This window comes from Nycticebus coucang, chromosome 18, assembly GCF_027406575.1.
Source record: "Nycticebus coucang isolate mNycCou1 chromosome 18, mNycCou1.pri, whole genome shotgun sequence".
NCBI classification, from domain to species: Eukaryota; Metazoa; Chordata; class Mammalia; order Primates; family Lorisidae; genus Nycticebus; species Nycticebus coucang.
Genome location: NC_069797.1, coordinates 63710487 through 63726530, shown reverse-complemented (window position 1 = coordinate 63726530; position 16044 = coordinate 63710487). Strand labels below are relative to the sequence as shown.

At 44.3% G+C, this 16044-nt stretch overlaps 1 protein-coding gene across 7 annotated transcripts in view; it reads right to left on the bottom strand.

Moving 5' to 3' along the window:
* Window positions 1-229: 229 nt before the first annotated feature.
* The window catches only part of TANC2 (tetratricopeptide repeat, ankyrin repeat and coiled-coil containing 2), a 382898-nt gene continuing 367083 nt past the window's right edge, over window positions 230-16044 (bottom strand). For 5 of the 7 annotated variants that reach the window (XM_053567902.1, XM_053567905.1, XM_053567907.1 and 2 more), the window contains 4 exons: window positions 15792-15883; window positions 12565-12711; window positions 9338-9438; window positions 230-7755 (listed from right to left, as the gene is read on the bottom strand). In XM_053567902.1, the coding sequence (XP_053423877.1) occupies window positions 5790-7755; window positions 9338-9438; window positions 12565-12711; window positions 15792-15883 (2306 nt within the window). In that variant the 3' untranslated portion in view covers window positions 230-5789. The remainder of the gene's footprint in view (window positions 7756-9337; window positions 9439-12564; window positions 12712-15791; window positions 15884-16044) is intronic. The other 2 variants (XM_053567904.1, XM_053567906.1) reach the window with 1 other exon arrangement.

Genomic DNA, 16044 nt, shown 5'->3' with positions numbered 1-16044 from the left:
AAGGAGATATTCAGTAAATTGACTAAGCAAATTAGTGAATGAAGGGGGGATTCTGAATGTTCCATGATGGACCAACCAAATCAACAGGAATTTGACCTTACCTAAAAACCTGTAAAATTCTTCCTTGGGTGAGGCATCTTCACAATGCATACCTTTGTGAGAGTGAACTTAAGAGTTAGCTCCTTGGAGAAAGATTGTAATGGAAGGAGAAAAGCACCACAATGCCATGTTTTTCCAAGTGTTAGCCATTTATAAATAAGTACATTTGCTTTCATACATACAGTTCATTGTACAGATGACGATCTGTATACATGGGGCAGGAAAATGCATTCGTTTGAACTTTTCACATCTATCTCACACAGCTCACATGTACAGACAATAAAACTGCTCAAGCAAGTACAGCAAAGGAAAATGTCTTTCCTTATACACAGGGGGCTAGATGCCTCTGTTGGGTGTGGGACATCCCCACTGCACGAGTTCACAACTGTGTGGTGTTCAATATATCAGAATAGAGAACAAACATGCATTGAATAATATACTGTACAGAGAAGTCCTTTACATCTGAGTTATAGAAAACCTAAAGGAAAACTAAGTGCATTAAAGCTTTTTCCAGCAAGTGTCTTGAAAGGACAGCAAAGAGGAGGAAAAATCAAAATCATATTAGTACAAATCACTCCTTAATTGTAGACTGTACATATCTGTACTAATTAAAATCATCTTGGATTTGGAGGAGACGGAACAGAGACAGAGACGCTGTGCTAGATGGAAGGAGGCCATGCCTGAGAATGGCACCTGCCCTGAGCCTGACAAGGAACTGGCCCCACTCAGCAGGACTCAGCCAAAGGAAACAACAAAACAAAAACAGGCTAGGAAGTGTGACTTACAGGAATTTCAAAATAACCTGTGAGTGAAGTGGAGATCTGGAGCCGGCATCTCTAAACCCACCCCCCCACCCCCACCCCCGTAAATTAGTACACAATAAGGCAGGCACATTCAAGTACTGAATTTTCCCAAATTAACTCTTGTCTGGTCCTGGGACCAACGGGAGTAAGCTGAGGCCCCTAACCAGATTTTCTGGCTAGTGATTAGAAAGAAAGAAAAAAAATTCAGCCAGCAAGTGTTATAAAAACAAAGCCGCTAGGGCACTTCCTTCCCACACAGCAGGTCTATCTGAAAAAATGGCACTGGCCTGCATCTATTTGCATCCAGCTAGAGCCTGGCAGGTCAGCCTAGTGTAGGTACCACAGATCCAGCAGAAGAAATGAGATGATATGGGTGAGGAAACATGAAAGTAACACTTGATTTTTGGTGTCCAATTACGCGTTCATTTGGTACTGATTTTCAAAGCTCTGACTGGCCATCATTTGGCCACAAGCATCTCAGGGTGGCTCAGCTGCTGTGAGGCGTTGGACACCGAAATGAAGGTTACCAACACTTCAGCCCTTGAGTGGTCTATGTTATAAAAGGAGTTGATGAAGACCGAGAGATTATTCAAGTAGCTCTGCACAGTGGCTCCACCAGCCCCATTGTGCTTGTGTCCAGGCCCCCAGACAGCCACCTTTTCTTGGGAGCAGCCAGAGCTGAGTTCAAGGCATTGCATGGTGAAGGTTTCCATGACACGTCTTTGTAGGTAGCTCTTACCCCTAAGCCCTTTGTTCACTGTTAGTCACGGTAGATGGTCGGTCTGGAATTCCTAGAGGAAAAGGAGAAGCCACACCTCCCAATGAGTATGGGACAGGAGAGCCCAGGGACAGACAGGCAGGGTGGGCAAGGTTGCTGGGCATAGGGAAGGGAATAATCTGACCCCTGGGGGAGCCTGTTTCATTTTGTGGTAAAGATTCAGTGAGCAACTGGTTTTGTCCAAGGCATTTCTGCGGTACAAAAATAGCTATATTTGAATCAAACCACTCAACGGTGACACCTCTGGAGTAATAAAAGTTGGAGGCTGAGAGGAACTGAGGGGAGAGAGGCTCATGGGAGGAAAGGGCTCTCTACACCCCCATCTATACATCAGAGCAAGGGAGTTCTAGTCAACCTCCCAGCCTCTGCCTGGCCGCAGGTCCAAGGTATGTAGTGTTCAGAGTCTGTCTTGCCATAACTGGCACAGATGCGCGAAGACCCCTTCCAGGCCTCTGTTCCCTTCTTCCTGAACCCCTGAGCCTGCTTGCTGCCCCAGGAGCGGCTGCCATTCTTTGCTACAAAAAAAAAAAAAACCCAACAAAAACGTGGTGCAGAGCCACAGTGACACCTAGTGGTCAAGTATGGTGAAGCACAGGTGACGTCCACATACCCCACCGTGTATGACTAAAATCTAAGGAAAAATACTTAGGGATATTAGATACTGATTTTTAATCTTTCTATTGGGTACATCTCTGGAATATAAAAATACCAATATTTAGAGAAGGGATCATAAACTACAATATAAGGACTGAGAACACCTTTCTCTAAGCTGTTGTTTACAATAATTTAGGAAAAGTGTTTAATAATCCAGGCTTAACTAAATTAGCAAACTGGTATATCTGGGCAACAAGCTAGCATACTGTACATGATTCTAATTAATGTAATTTTCCTGAGCCATCAAGTTTAAGTTAAACACATCTAAAAAGAGGGGGACATGGGAGAGGAAGAAGGGTTTGTGCTCTATTAACTTGGGACTTTAATAGTGCACATCTGCAACCTGGACAAGATACGACAGCAGATACAAAATGGTCTCCATCTTGTCCATGCCAAATTCTCATGTTACACAGGTTTTCCCTTTACTTTGTAAATAAACATTAATTTTTAATTGTTAATTGTGTGCCTTACTGATCCAGTAAATAAAGTAACCATGTCTCAGGAGTCCCTAAGAAAATTGCTGGAAAAGCACTTTAAAATCACTGCAAATATTTTTTTTGTATTAAAAAATTCTTAATTTTTTTGATGCTTATATACAACAGTTATTTCTTGTGCTATAAATGCTGTGATCCACTGCTTGATCTCTTTCTTTTCCTTTTCTTGAAAAATACACTAAAAGACAAGAGTGGTTCTGCTATTTTCTAATGACGACATTACTCACACTTAAATATCCAGTTATTTATCAGAGTTACAAATTCAAACAGTAAAGTGCACCCATTTATAGACATGATGTGATAGAAACCCATTAGTGCAAGAATTCTGGGCAAACGGAACATACAATTTGGTGAGAAACCTATAAGCTGAAGTTTGTCACCTCTGTCCTCCATTTCAGGGTGATGTGAACTGGGTGAGTGGAACTTACCAGTTTGATTTGAAAAACTTCCCCTCACCTGAAGCCAGACATTAATTCAGTAAGTGTTGGTTGGTGGGGAAGGGGCATCTCTAAAATACAGTACTAAGATCATCCATGGCAGTGAAGTAGCAAACAGGGCACAGGCAGTCTGCCTGTGAGGAAAAACTGTGTCTCCTGCCCCAATAAGCCTCAGTCATTTTCTAGTTAAAACCAACTGGCACCAAGTAGTGATATTCACTCCCCCTTAAACTGGCAAAAAAAAAAAAATTGCATTTTGACTGTTGACATTTTAGGAGTTCTGCCTAATAGGGTATAGACCCTCAATGTCCTGTTTGTCTTGAAAAAGAGAGAGACCTTGGGGAGAAGTGGCATCAGTGGCAGATTTATAAAGCTAGAGGACCTGCTTACCCACCTGGCCAAGTTGAGTGCAGGTGGCATGTGTGGAATTCCAAATAAGCCAGGGCACTTTCCTAACAGACACTGAGAAATTCTTTGAAATGTAGCAGCTCCTCAGTGAGAAGTGGTTATAAAAGAACAAGATTCTAAGAGAACAACAGGGCTGAGACCTGGCCAAAAAAGGAGCTGAGGCTTCTGGGCTCTCAGCTGTAGGCTGATGCGATAGCTGAACATCCCATGTTCTTGGGTGTGTATGAGTGTCCGAGAGAGGACACTGACACCTACCCTGGCCTAGCTGAGGAGGAGCCAGTCTTTAAGCGTCAGAGAGAATGGAAAGAGTCTGGGTCTTGAGTTAACCCAGCTGTTTGCTGCCAGCACAAAGAGACAAGTCCTGGCCTGTTTTAGGCTTGAGCATGGGGGAAGGGGTCCATCTACTAGATAGAATCTAAATTAGTAAAGAAATAATTCTGATTTCAGCTTCATGTTCCCTTCAGAGGTCACTTACTATTATAAAAGGGTCTGGCCACAGCTGGATTTTTATTCAGGAAACTGCCCTCCCTGTGGCCTTTTACTAGTAAGAGCAGAATGATTCCTAATAACAGAGAACTAATGCTCTTTTGTTTAGTTTGTTGGGTGAGTTGTTTAGTTTTAACAGCTGATGAACAGCCAGTACCAGGCCTGTGCTAAGGCTGCGGTTTCAGTGTTCCTGTTATCCACTTAATAGTGGACTCTACCCCTCAAAAATCAAGTTAGCAAATGACCATGAGACCTAGAAGATGTGTAGAGAGTGACCAGGTCAAGAACTGTTGTCTCATCACATGCCTCACCCATGGCTAGAAAATGGGGCTGAAAGGGGTCTTTCTTCACTCTGAAACACTTTTTGCTGTGTCTGATTTTAAATATTATATATCTTAACTACTCCTAGAAAAAGAAACGATTCCTGTAATAATAGATAATGGAAGTATAGATCTCAAAATGGAATCAGATAACTGGCACGGACTGCAACACTCTGGGCGCAACTCTGGGAATCAGTCTTATAGTCCCAAGAGAATCCAATTTGCTTCTGAAAGAACTGATTTCTTTACCATACCTTCTGGGTTTAAAAAAAGAGGGCCAGTAGAACAAAATCTGACTTTAGGTGAAGATCCAACTAACAGAATTATTGTACCAAATCAACTTTTGGGTAGAATTTGCCTTGTATAAAATATGATGCTTACTTAGTGATGTGTCAGGATCTGAAAAGTATACTTCTCCAAGATAGACCTATAACCTTTCATTGACAATCCAGAACAATCTTTCTAGTTCTATACATTTATTCCTTCCCCCACTTCTGGAAAGTCAGCTTTTAGTGGTTAATTGTTGCTTAAAAACCTAGAGAATAACTCCCAGGGAATTATTTTTAAATAACCACAGTTTTCAACTAATTTCCTTGGCTAACTGAAATATTTTAAGAGCAAGTTGTTTTTTAAATGTTCCTAAAATCCCTCCTGGAAAAACAATGTAGTGACATTTCAAATAATTATATTATATTGGGTTTTTCTTCCAATTTAGCAGACTTATTTCTTTTCTCTCTCTTTGATCCTTTTACCCCATAGGAAGACCAGCAGGAATCCTAAATGAACATTCTAGACCTGATGACTGCAGGAAGCTGGCAGTCTGGAGGGGGGATCATGGCACAAGAATGCACTGGGGCTGCCTATGTGGATGACACTGGCTAAGAAGGCAAAGGGGCATCACGCTCTTTCTAAAATTCCTAGAAACAAACGAACAAGAACATCCTTTTTTAAAAAAGGAAAAAGACATTTATACAACAAGAACATCAGTGAAAGCGATTGTCTCCTGGAAAAAGCTGACCAGTGTGTCTGATCTCCCTGGGTTAAAGCACACGGCAAAAAATCTCCTCGTTGGCATCTGAAGAGAGGGAGAGAGCATGTGGCTGGGGCACAGACGAGAGATACCGAAGTCCTGGCTCACTGGAGGCCAGCTTCCCAGTCGGCTGCATGCAAAGGATTTCAGCATGTGGGCTGCCACCTCTGAACACCACACAGAACTACATGAGAAATTAAGCTGGAGAACTACCTCGAATGTGGAAACCAAGCCTGAAAATGTGCAGTGAAAACATGGGTCTCACTCCAACAAACGTCTTTTAAACATTAGACTCCACAAATGGTCTCTTTGGTTTGATAGGGGATGTCTGCCCTTGTCGAGAGTCTCGGGACAACTGCCTATAAAGGTTGTCCTGGTATGCCTGAGCCACAGGTAGGGTCCGAGCCACCTTTACATCAGGATAGGAGGAGGCCTGGCTGACTCTCTCCAAGAGGTCTCCACGAGACCCATTAGCCAGCATCCCATGGGGGCTGTAATAATCGTCCTCCAGCAAATGGCCATTCTGTGCATTGTTGGTTTTGTTATAAAAGGCAATGTTGCTGATGGATGATGGTGGACTGAAGGACTCGGGCTGAGGAAGGTTGCCTGGAGATGTGGGACTGAGAACGGTATCTACTGATGACACTGCCCAGGTCCGATTCTGCTGGTGAAGGTGGGGGTACTGCTGAGTCCGGGCTGTTTTATCTATGATCCCCATGAATGGTGTGGTCCTGGATCGGGTGGGCTCACTGGGGTAACCTCCTTGAGTGGGAGACACTGGTGACAGCTCATCACATGACCTATCATAAGCCGGTTTCAGTGGGATCTCCATTTGCTGAATTGAGGAAGATGGCCGGAAGGAAGGAGCGAGGTTGGAGGTGGATGAGATACTATTGCTGGATGGGGAGAATCGAAGGCCTACACTTTGGGAGTGCAGCAGTGGCCTGGGAGTTGGTGGGTGGGGCTTGATTTCATTAGGGTTGACACTGATAGGTCTCCTGATTAAATGTGAGACATCAGGGGAACCTAGTTGGCTGGAGGACCGTTCCAGATCTAGTTTTGAGTGACAGACTGGGTAATAGGATGCTGACTGGCTACGCCCAATCTGTGGCGTCTGGCTGTATCTCACTCCACCTCGATATGCTGAGGAAGGTCGCTGGGGAAGGTCTTCTTTGGTCAACCCTCCATGCTGACAGATGGCCCCTGCACTCAGGCTGGCTTGGACATGCTGCACTGGTCTCCCATCTCCAACAATTCCCCCAATTGACCCTTGATAAACCAATCGGCTCTGACTTACTCCTATGTCTCCTTGGGAAGACTGGTATTTACTACCCATTGAATGGGCAACCTGGCCATAGGCTCCGGTGGGAATTATGGTGCTTGAATGAACTGCTGAGCTGGGCTGGTTACTTCTCACAATCTGGGCCTTGGCGGGCTGTAGCCTGAGCCCTTGCTGGGGAACTGCCACAGGGAGCTGAGGCATCTGGTAGGGCCGCTGAGTCATTTTGGATAATGGAGATTTAGGTCTGCCAGGAAGCTGACTGACATTTGCTTCTTGCTGATAGCGTATAGGTGAACCAGACTGGGCTCTATAGACACTCATGCTTTCAGCTGGAGGGCTGGCCCGATACTGAGGGCCTCTACGGAGAGGAGAAGGGGGAGGGCTTGGGTATTCTTTGCTCTGCCCTCCCACAGGAGGGGGGCTAAAACGGTAAGACCCACTCTGATGAGCTGGGGAAGTATGTGGTGGACTAGGCCTGTAATGAGAGTTCTGATGCGTTGGGGAAAGAGCAGGGGAGGTGGACTGGTAGCCCTGCCTAGTGGGAGAACCTACAGAACTACTGGAGCGGAAGTCAAAAACCTGATGAGAGCCAAGAGGTGAGCTAGAGATGTAGGCTGAGTCCCGATGGGCTGGAGAGGATGGAGGACTCTGGATTATTGGGAGCCCCTGACTGGGCCGAGCCTCTGTCTGCAGGCCAATGGAAACATTTTCGACATCCTGTTCCAGGTACTCCTCCTCAAATATATCTTGTACAGAGTATATATCCTCATGCTGCGGCTCAGGTTCTGTTTCTTCTGGGAGCTCCTCCGGAGGCTGTGGCTGCGGCGGCTGCGGCGGCTGTGGTGGCTGCTGCATCTGTCTACATTCTTCTTCCACTCTCATCAGAAGTCTCTGGATCTCACGGTTGTTTGGACATAGCTTGATGGCCTCGTTCAGGTCCTCTAAGGCTGCTGCAAACTGTCTGCTTAACAAAATGTAAACACAGGAATTGAGTTATTCTGAATCACTCATGACTGAGAACATGGTCAATATTTCAGAGAACTGTGGTGGCATCTGTGGGAGTCTGGGGTGTTTTGGGTTAGTTTGATTTGTAAGGAAGGAAACAAATATACTGTCATTCTAGAAGAGTCCAGGATGAGTCCCTTGCCCACTCAGCCTCCATCTTCCTTCTGGCCTCTCTGGGATCAGTGGAGAAATATGTCCGTTGTGTCAATCCAGTCAGGCCCTTCAGGAAGGTTCTCTTATGTGTCCAAATGCACACCAGGCAGTATGAGGGTAGGGTGGGGTTGTCATTTACAGGGTCACTGTCAAATAGCTTAGGAACAAAACAGTAACTACAATATTTAAAAATCTTGCTGATGCAGCAGAAAATTTTCTTTATATTCTGAAGATTTTGGCTCCAAATTTCAGGCCTATTCTATCTTAGGCAAGAACCTGTCCGCTGCCCTTTCCAGCTCTCACCCCACAGCACTGCTGCGTATCCACTCACTCTGTCTAAGCAGGGCAGGGTATTAGGCAACTCAGGGCTGGAGCTGAGCTGACTCCAGGGAGATTCTAATTCACCAATGAAGAAATGAACTGCCAGAGATATTCCCATCTTCTCTATTAATATCACCTGAAAAGGGGACACTGGCTGTGTGGAAGGAACAATCCAGAAGGAAAGTGTATTTGATAGTCAAGCTTCTGCAAAACCTTTGATATCCCGGCTAGTTAAGAATAATACCACTGCCATCATCATCACTAGCCTCCAGCTGGGTTTGACTTTTACGACATACACCCCCTGGTCACAGCAACAAATGCAAAGCAGTTCTTTCCCATGCAGTCTGGGAGAAGGTAGGGTGCTGGGCAGGAGGCATCAAGGACAGTGACAAGGTATCCAAAGATCACTGATGGCAGATTATAGGTCCTTCTGGAGGCTTTCCTGCTCAGTGGCCGAACTATAGCAGATGGGCACAAGAAATGGTGGAATGATGTTCCTCTTGGACCCTCTCAATCCTGGCAGCAAAGACCTCCTGACTCTGTGTGTGTGTGTGTATTGTGTAGTGATGGTTTAGGTGAGAAGGGGATTTGATGCCACCAGACTTGAGGAGAGCCCCAGAAGGAAGACTAAATAATCCAGGGATTCCCCAAATGCTTGTAAGAAAAGAAAAAGGAGTTATGTGACCCATCCTATTTTTCCCTCTAAAAGGGTAGGTAGGATGTTTTGGTTAAGTGACCTCTTCTTTAAGTCACTGTGGTCTATTTATGCTACCTGCTTCGAGGATTGAAAAGTGATTAAGATATGGCAGAGGATTCTCAGAAGGTGACATTTTCCAATGAAAAAGCATTTTTTTCTCCCAAAGTAAAACATTCTTGGTCTCTGTAACCCAGAAGATTTGCTGATCTGAGCACTGTGCTATTGGAGCCATCCCCAAAGCCTGGCCTTAAAAGTCCTCAAGGACAGAGACATATTTGGGTACATATGCCCCAGGGTGGCCTACATTGCCTTGGCCAAATTTTCAGAAAAGAGACTTCTTGCTTTTCACCCTTTCTCTCTCTCTCCTCACCTGCTGCTGCGTTTTGCCCTTGCTCTTGCATAGTAAGCTTCATAAGATTTCGGTTTCAGCTCCAGGGCCTTAGTAGCAAATTCCTCCGCCATTCCAAAATCCTGTCATTATAATAGGTGTGCAAATGAGTCATTGAAGAGATAGAAAGAATAGACAACTTGGGAATAAAACAAATTATTTGTACATTTCTTTGACATTTAGGGATGGAACACCTGGGACTCTGGACATGCCTGACATGGCCCTAGCCATGTGGCCATGGACTGAAAGTTCCTTCTGCCTTTGCCCTGTGTGGCCCTGCAACTGCTCACTGGACTTCATCTGCCCAGAGTATTAAAACATTTTTAATTTGACCGCTTTCTGCCTTTCTAATAAAGTTCTTTTCAGCCCAGAAGCCAAATGCTGACCCTTTAACCACAAAGCTCCGGAAATCTTACTCATGCAGGTATGAGGCAAATGTACATATAGACACCTCATGGACCCTCATCCTGGCCCCCACTAGACCCTGACTTTCTAAGGGACAAGTAAGAATTTGTCCTGTGAAATCCAGGAAGGCAGCATCTCAGTAAAGGAAGAGAACTGCACTGTCTAGAGACTGGACAGACCTGGGTTCAAGCCTCTGTTCTGCTTTACGCCTTGGCAGAGCGTGTTGTGTAGTTTCTCATCTGCCGCCTTCAGAGGCAGAACTAAGCACAAGGAGTTCAGAAGCACTGTACACTTCCCAGCACACAGGAGGTGCTCAATAAATTGTAGTTTCCTGTTTCACAGAGGTTCTCTGCTTCTTCTCTTAACTACTTTTAAACTGCTATTTAAAATATATTTAAATAATATATATATAAAAAAGCAGATGACCCTGCTGTAACTTGGGCCTATGCTATTCCTGGAGGCTCCCTAGAGGAATGTGGCCTCAGAGATATTGGTCCTCATTCCAAAGGCCTCTGGGAACAGGGACAACGCTGACAAGGCAAAGTCCATGGTTTTTAAGATCCTCTTAAATATTAAGCTAAAAGGAAAGATTTTCTTCTTTTAGTGTTAAAGCCATAGTACAGCATGGTGGCCTCTAGTTATACTCATGATTCCTAAGCTGGAAATCAAGGCCTTAAACAGAACAAAGGCCCTGGGGCATAGGTAAAAATTTAGAAAAAATGGGAAATTTTCCACCAAAAACATCATATTTCCAGTACTTAGCACAGAACTGGTCAGAGTCTTAACTGTTTCTGAATAAATATGGAGCTACTCTGTTTCCCATCATACCCTTTTGCTTCTTTCTTTTGGGACAATCATTATTTCTGGGAATATTACTTTAATTAAGAAGTAGATTACTTGTTAGGGATAAAGAGAAGTCAGCAGGTTGGTAGTGACTTTTCATCTTTGCCTCTTTCTATACTAGCTGGTGCCATGGGAGACCCTTGGTTCTGTTTCTTGTGTTTTGCATGAGAAATTATAGGCATAATGACCTCACTACCTTTCCAAGACTGTCCCCCTTCCCTCCCCAATGGAACCTCTTCCATGTCCCTATTTCCCTCAGACCCCGGGGCATCTCTGCCTCTTAGAGCCATGACTATGTCCTCTGAAACAGTCATGTTTATCCCAGAGTTGTTTTCCTTTTTCTTCTTTTGTTGAAATAGGGTCTTGCCCTGACACTTGGGCTAGAGTGCAGTGGTGTCATCACAGCTCATGGCAACCTCAAACTCCTAAGGTCAAGCAATTGTCTCATTTGTTTCAGCCTCCCGAGAAGATGGGACTACAGGTGAATGTCACCACATCCAGATAATTTTTGTTTTTTTGGTAGAGATAGGGTCTCACTGTGTTGCTCTGGCTGGTCTCAAACTCCTGGTCTCAAGCAATCCTCCTGCTCTGGCCTCCCAAAGTGCTAGAATTATAGGTGTGAGCCAGTGTGTCTGGCCTCAAGGCTCTTTCACTGTCAGGTTTTAGGGCCTGGGATAGATGATATAAAGCTCACATATGCAAATCATCCTTCTGGAACTGACAGCAGATACCTTCCTACTCAGGTGAATTTTTTCTTTTTTTGAGACAGAGTCTCACTCTATCCCTCTGGGTAGAGTGCCATGGAGTCATCATAGCTCACACCAACCACAAACTCTTGGGCTTAAGTGATTCTCCTGCCTCAGCCTTCCAAGTAGCTAGGACAATAGGTGCCCACCAGAACATCCAGCTAATTTTTCTATATTTAGTAGAGATAGGGGACTCATCTATACAGAGTATAAAGAATATACACTTTTCAAGTATAGAAAAAGTAGATGAGGACTTGAAGGTTTTGAAGGTTTTCAAGTCCTCTTGTTCTTGCTCAGGGTGGTCTTGAACTTCTGAGCTCAAGCAATCCACCCATCAGCCTTCTAGAGTGCTAGGATTACAGGCGTGCGCCACTGTGCCCAAGCCTCCCACTGAGGTTTAAATCTTGCTTCTCTATAGCTGGGTTCTTTATTCATCAACATTCCTGTTTGGCTTGGATTAATTATAACTCCTGAGGAACTGTGAGATCTCAGGCGGCTGGATGTCAGAGATTCCTGACACGATTTTGCTACTCCCAGGATCTGAGAGAGGTTTTTTGGCCTGGGAATGTCTACATGTCAAGGGAGCAGTGGCTGAGGGAGCATTGGCTAAGGACATCCAAGACTGTATCTGCAAGGCAGGCAAGAAGGACCAAAACCCAGCAGGGAGGAAACAAAGGGCCAGGAAGAGGCCTAAGATTCCCTCCAGGACAAGGAGGGACATGACATGCTAGAACAGAAAGACGAGGAAAGAAGTGAAAAGTTCAAGAACAGCCTTAGAAATTAAACCTTGAAGTCCATGGTCCTAAGTCCTCTTTCTAGTCCTTCCTTAAATGACTAGGGAATATACTAGAAAGGAAGGGAATGATCAGAATCCATATCTAATTGCTGCTGGAATTCCAGTGACCTCTGCTCTCACATTTTCCTAAAGACCAGAAAATTGACTTGGGGGCATGAGGGTGGGGATGATGGTATAGTGGGAGTTATGGAAATTCAGAAAGTTACAAAGTACTTGTAGCATTAACTTTTTTACAGTTTGAAATACAGATTGTACTCAGACTTGCTTTCTTTCAAATTGCAAATGTCAGTGCTCTGTGAAGGACAACCAAGTTCCAAAAGGGGCAGAGAAGGATTTCAGGGGCCTGGTAAAAACTAGTGAATGATAGGGATGATTAACTTCCAGGACTGCAAAAAGGAGTTGGGATGAGAGGAACTTACGTTCATTTTCCTGCGACATCGAGAGAGGTTGAGGAGAAGAGACACCTTTAGTTCCCGGAAGGTTTTCAAGTCCTCACCAAACCCTTCTCTAGGGAACTTCTTCAGAGCGTACTGGTAGCGCTGGGCAGCTTCCTTTACTTTACCTTTCTAATGGGAGTACAAGATGGCAAAAGACACTGTTGGTCTGCTGAGCAGATGAAGAAGTTTGGTCCCTATTCCCTTTCTTCTCTCTGCAGTTGTTATGAAGGGTTAACCCTCCCAAACACCAGCCTAGGAAGTAGGTCTGACCCTGACAGTCAGAGAAGAAGGGGCTAGTCTTTTCTATAGGAAATTTATCTTGCAGGAAGGGTAAGGATGAAGGGAATACTCAAGATACAAGCCAGAGAAACAAAGCCTTGGCAAGTAGAAGGCCTTGGACTCCAGCTTTTCAACTGGTTCCCAAAGAGGTTGACCTTGTTCATTTCAAACTTCATTTTTCTTTCATTCTTTCTTTCTTTTTTTTTTTTTGAGACACAGTCTTAAGCTGTCACCCTGGGTAGAGTGCTGTGGTGTCACAGCTCACAGCAACCTACAACTCTTGGGCTTAAGTGATTCTCTTGCCTCAGCCTCCCAAGTAGCTGGGATTACAGGTGCCTGCCACAACACCCAGCTAAAAGTTCATTTTTCTTGAAATAACCTCACTGGGACATGTATAATTTCCTAGTCCAAAGCATTCCATAGTTAATGCTTTTTAATTTCTGGCTTGTTTGGGGAACTCTTTTCTTCTCTGATGCTCCATCTTGCTACCCTCTAGAAGTCATTCGCTTCCTCGCAAAGGATAAGGGGAGCTAAAACAGTCTAGCTGTTGCTTTTCTAATCTCCTGGCATAAAACAAATCAGTTAGTTTTCACCGCTTTTGGAAAAGGCAGGGGGATAGGAAAATAGGGGGACAGGAGAAAAGTAAAGCTTGTAATTTGTCATTCCATTTTACTTTGTAGAGAGATTTTCCAGGATGATGTAAATCTGTGATCAATTTAGGGATCTGACCACAGTAACCTTGAACTTTGAAAATCTATAAACTGAGTCTAGAAAATCTCCCACCCTTTTACCTGATCTTTATCCACTCTATTCCTTATGTATAGTTGTAACTCCATAGGGATCCCAGATCCCAATCTTTTATTTTTCCTTTACTTTAGTACCTTTCAGTAAGGAGGTATTTGAAGTCTTCCAAGGTAGAATTCTGGGAAGGAGGGGGGAACAATAATAGCTCTACCTATTTTTTTAAAGAGGTAGGTCTTATTTATTTATTTACTTATTTTTTTTTATTTATTTTTTGAGACAGAGTCTCACTCTATCCCTCTGGGTAAAGTACAATGGAGTTGTCACAGCTCACAGCAACCTCAAACTCTTGGGCTCAAGTAATCTTCTTGCCTCAGCCTCTGAGTAGCTGAGACCACATGTACCTACCACAATACTCAGCTCTATTTTTAGAAAATAATGGAGATGGGGTCTTGTTCTTGCTCAGGCTAGTCTCGAACTCCTGAGCTCTATCTGCCCATCAGCCTCCCAGAGTGCTAGGATTACAGGCATGAGCCATTGCACCCAGCCTAGGTGGTAGGACTTCTTGCCTAAATATACCAGAATTATTCTATAACCAGGACTGAGATTCTTGAGAACAATGCCATTCTGAAGTCCATCAATATGATATCTAGAGTAATGACTTTTTTGAAGTCATATGAAATAAAGGGCTTGGGCCAGGGTTCAAGCTTCCTGAAAGACTTAGATTACCATGACTGTCCCTTAAAAGGTACTTAGGAGATGGAACTCTGATTCTAGTTACCAGCATATTCCTAACATGGGGTAGGGGTGGGGGGAGGACAAGATACTTCATAATCATTCCATCCTTTAGGCCTAAGGATTTGGCATGCTGCCAAAAACTGGGTTAGATTTATATTCACTCCAGGAGAAGATAATCCAGCTAATCTTCTTTTTTTTTTTCTTTTCAGTTTTGGCTGGGGCTGGGTTTGAACCCGCCACCTCCGGTATATGGGGCTGGTGCCCTACTCTTTGAGCCACAGACACCTCCCAATCCAGCTAATCTTAACAAAAGAGATGGCTTTGACTTGGAATATTCTTTTCTTTTTTTTAGAGACAGAGTCTCACTTTGTCACCCTTGGTAGAGTGCCATGGCGTCACAGCTCACAGCAACCTCCAGCTCTTGGGCTCAGGTAGTTCTCTTGCCTCAGCCTCCCGAGTAGCTGGGACTATAGGCGCCCACCACAATCCCTGGCTATTTTTTTGTTGCAGTTTGGCTGGGGCCAGGTTTGAACCCGCCACCCTCGGTTTATGGGGCTGGTGCCCTACTCACTGAGCCACAGGCGCTGCCCTAGACTTGGAAAATTCTTAAGGAACTATAGGCCATGGGAGTTTGTGTTACGGTATGGAACTTTTAGCTTAAATTGTGTGTACAAAAAGACTCCATTTTTTGTTGTTGTTCTCATTCAGTGAATAATATCAAGCAAATCATACTTGCTATTTGTCTTGGTTTCTTTCTTATTCAAGGATGCTAATATTATCACTGTAACTTTTAAATTTATGTTTATATTAAATATGAAAGCTAAGATCAATAGACTAGAAATAGCTATACTTTATTTTTGCTTGTCCTGTAAGTTTCCAGATCCTGCTTAGCAGATTCCTTGTAAAATCTATGTAACCGGGCAGCGCCTGTGCCTTTGTGAGTAGGGCACTGGCCCCATATACCGAGGGTGGCAGGTTCGAACCCAGCCCTGGTCAAACTGCAAAAAAATAGCTGGGCGTTGTGGCGGGCGCCTGTGGTCCCAGCTGCTCGGGAGGCTGACGTGGGAGAATGGCGTAAGCCCAAGAGCTGGAGGTTGCTGTGAGTCCTGTGACGTCATGGCACTCTACCAAGGGCGGTAAAGTGAGACTCTGTCTACAAAAAATAAAAAGTAAAAAAAAAATAAAAAAATAAAATCTATGTAACCACTTCTCAGCAGCCAGGTCAGACTCGGGCTTTTGGTTATCAGCTGTATGTACGCACTGGCTATGACAACTGCCCTCTTGATGAGGCAAAAGTTCAGGATACCCAACTTATGTGACCATTGCTGAGGAATGGCATTCTTTTTTTGCCTCTAGAATAAATGATGGGAATTACAAAAACTTTGGAAGATCCTACATGTAGAAAACAGTCAGTGGCTGTTTTGAGGAAACTTTGTTCCCCCTCCCCTCACCTTATAAAACATGTCCCCCTCTTCCATCAGCTTGCTCAACAGGATGATCATGATGTCTGGTTTGGAGGTGGCCATCGCCCATGTGGCTGGACCTGTAGTGTACAGGATGCATGATGGGTAAAAACTCATACAATGTAAGGGTGGTAGGAAGCTAGGTGAAAAAAATACCCTGGGGGAATTTCTGCTGAGAGAACAACTTGCTCCACAATAATTACCTCATATTTTACACTTGGGAGTATTTTAGTGACTCCCA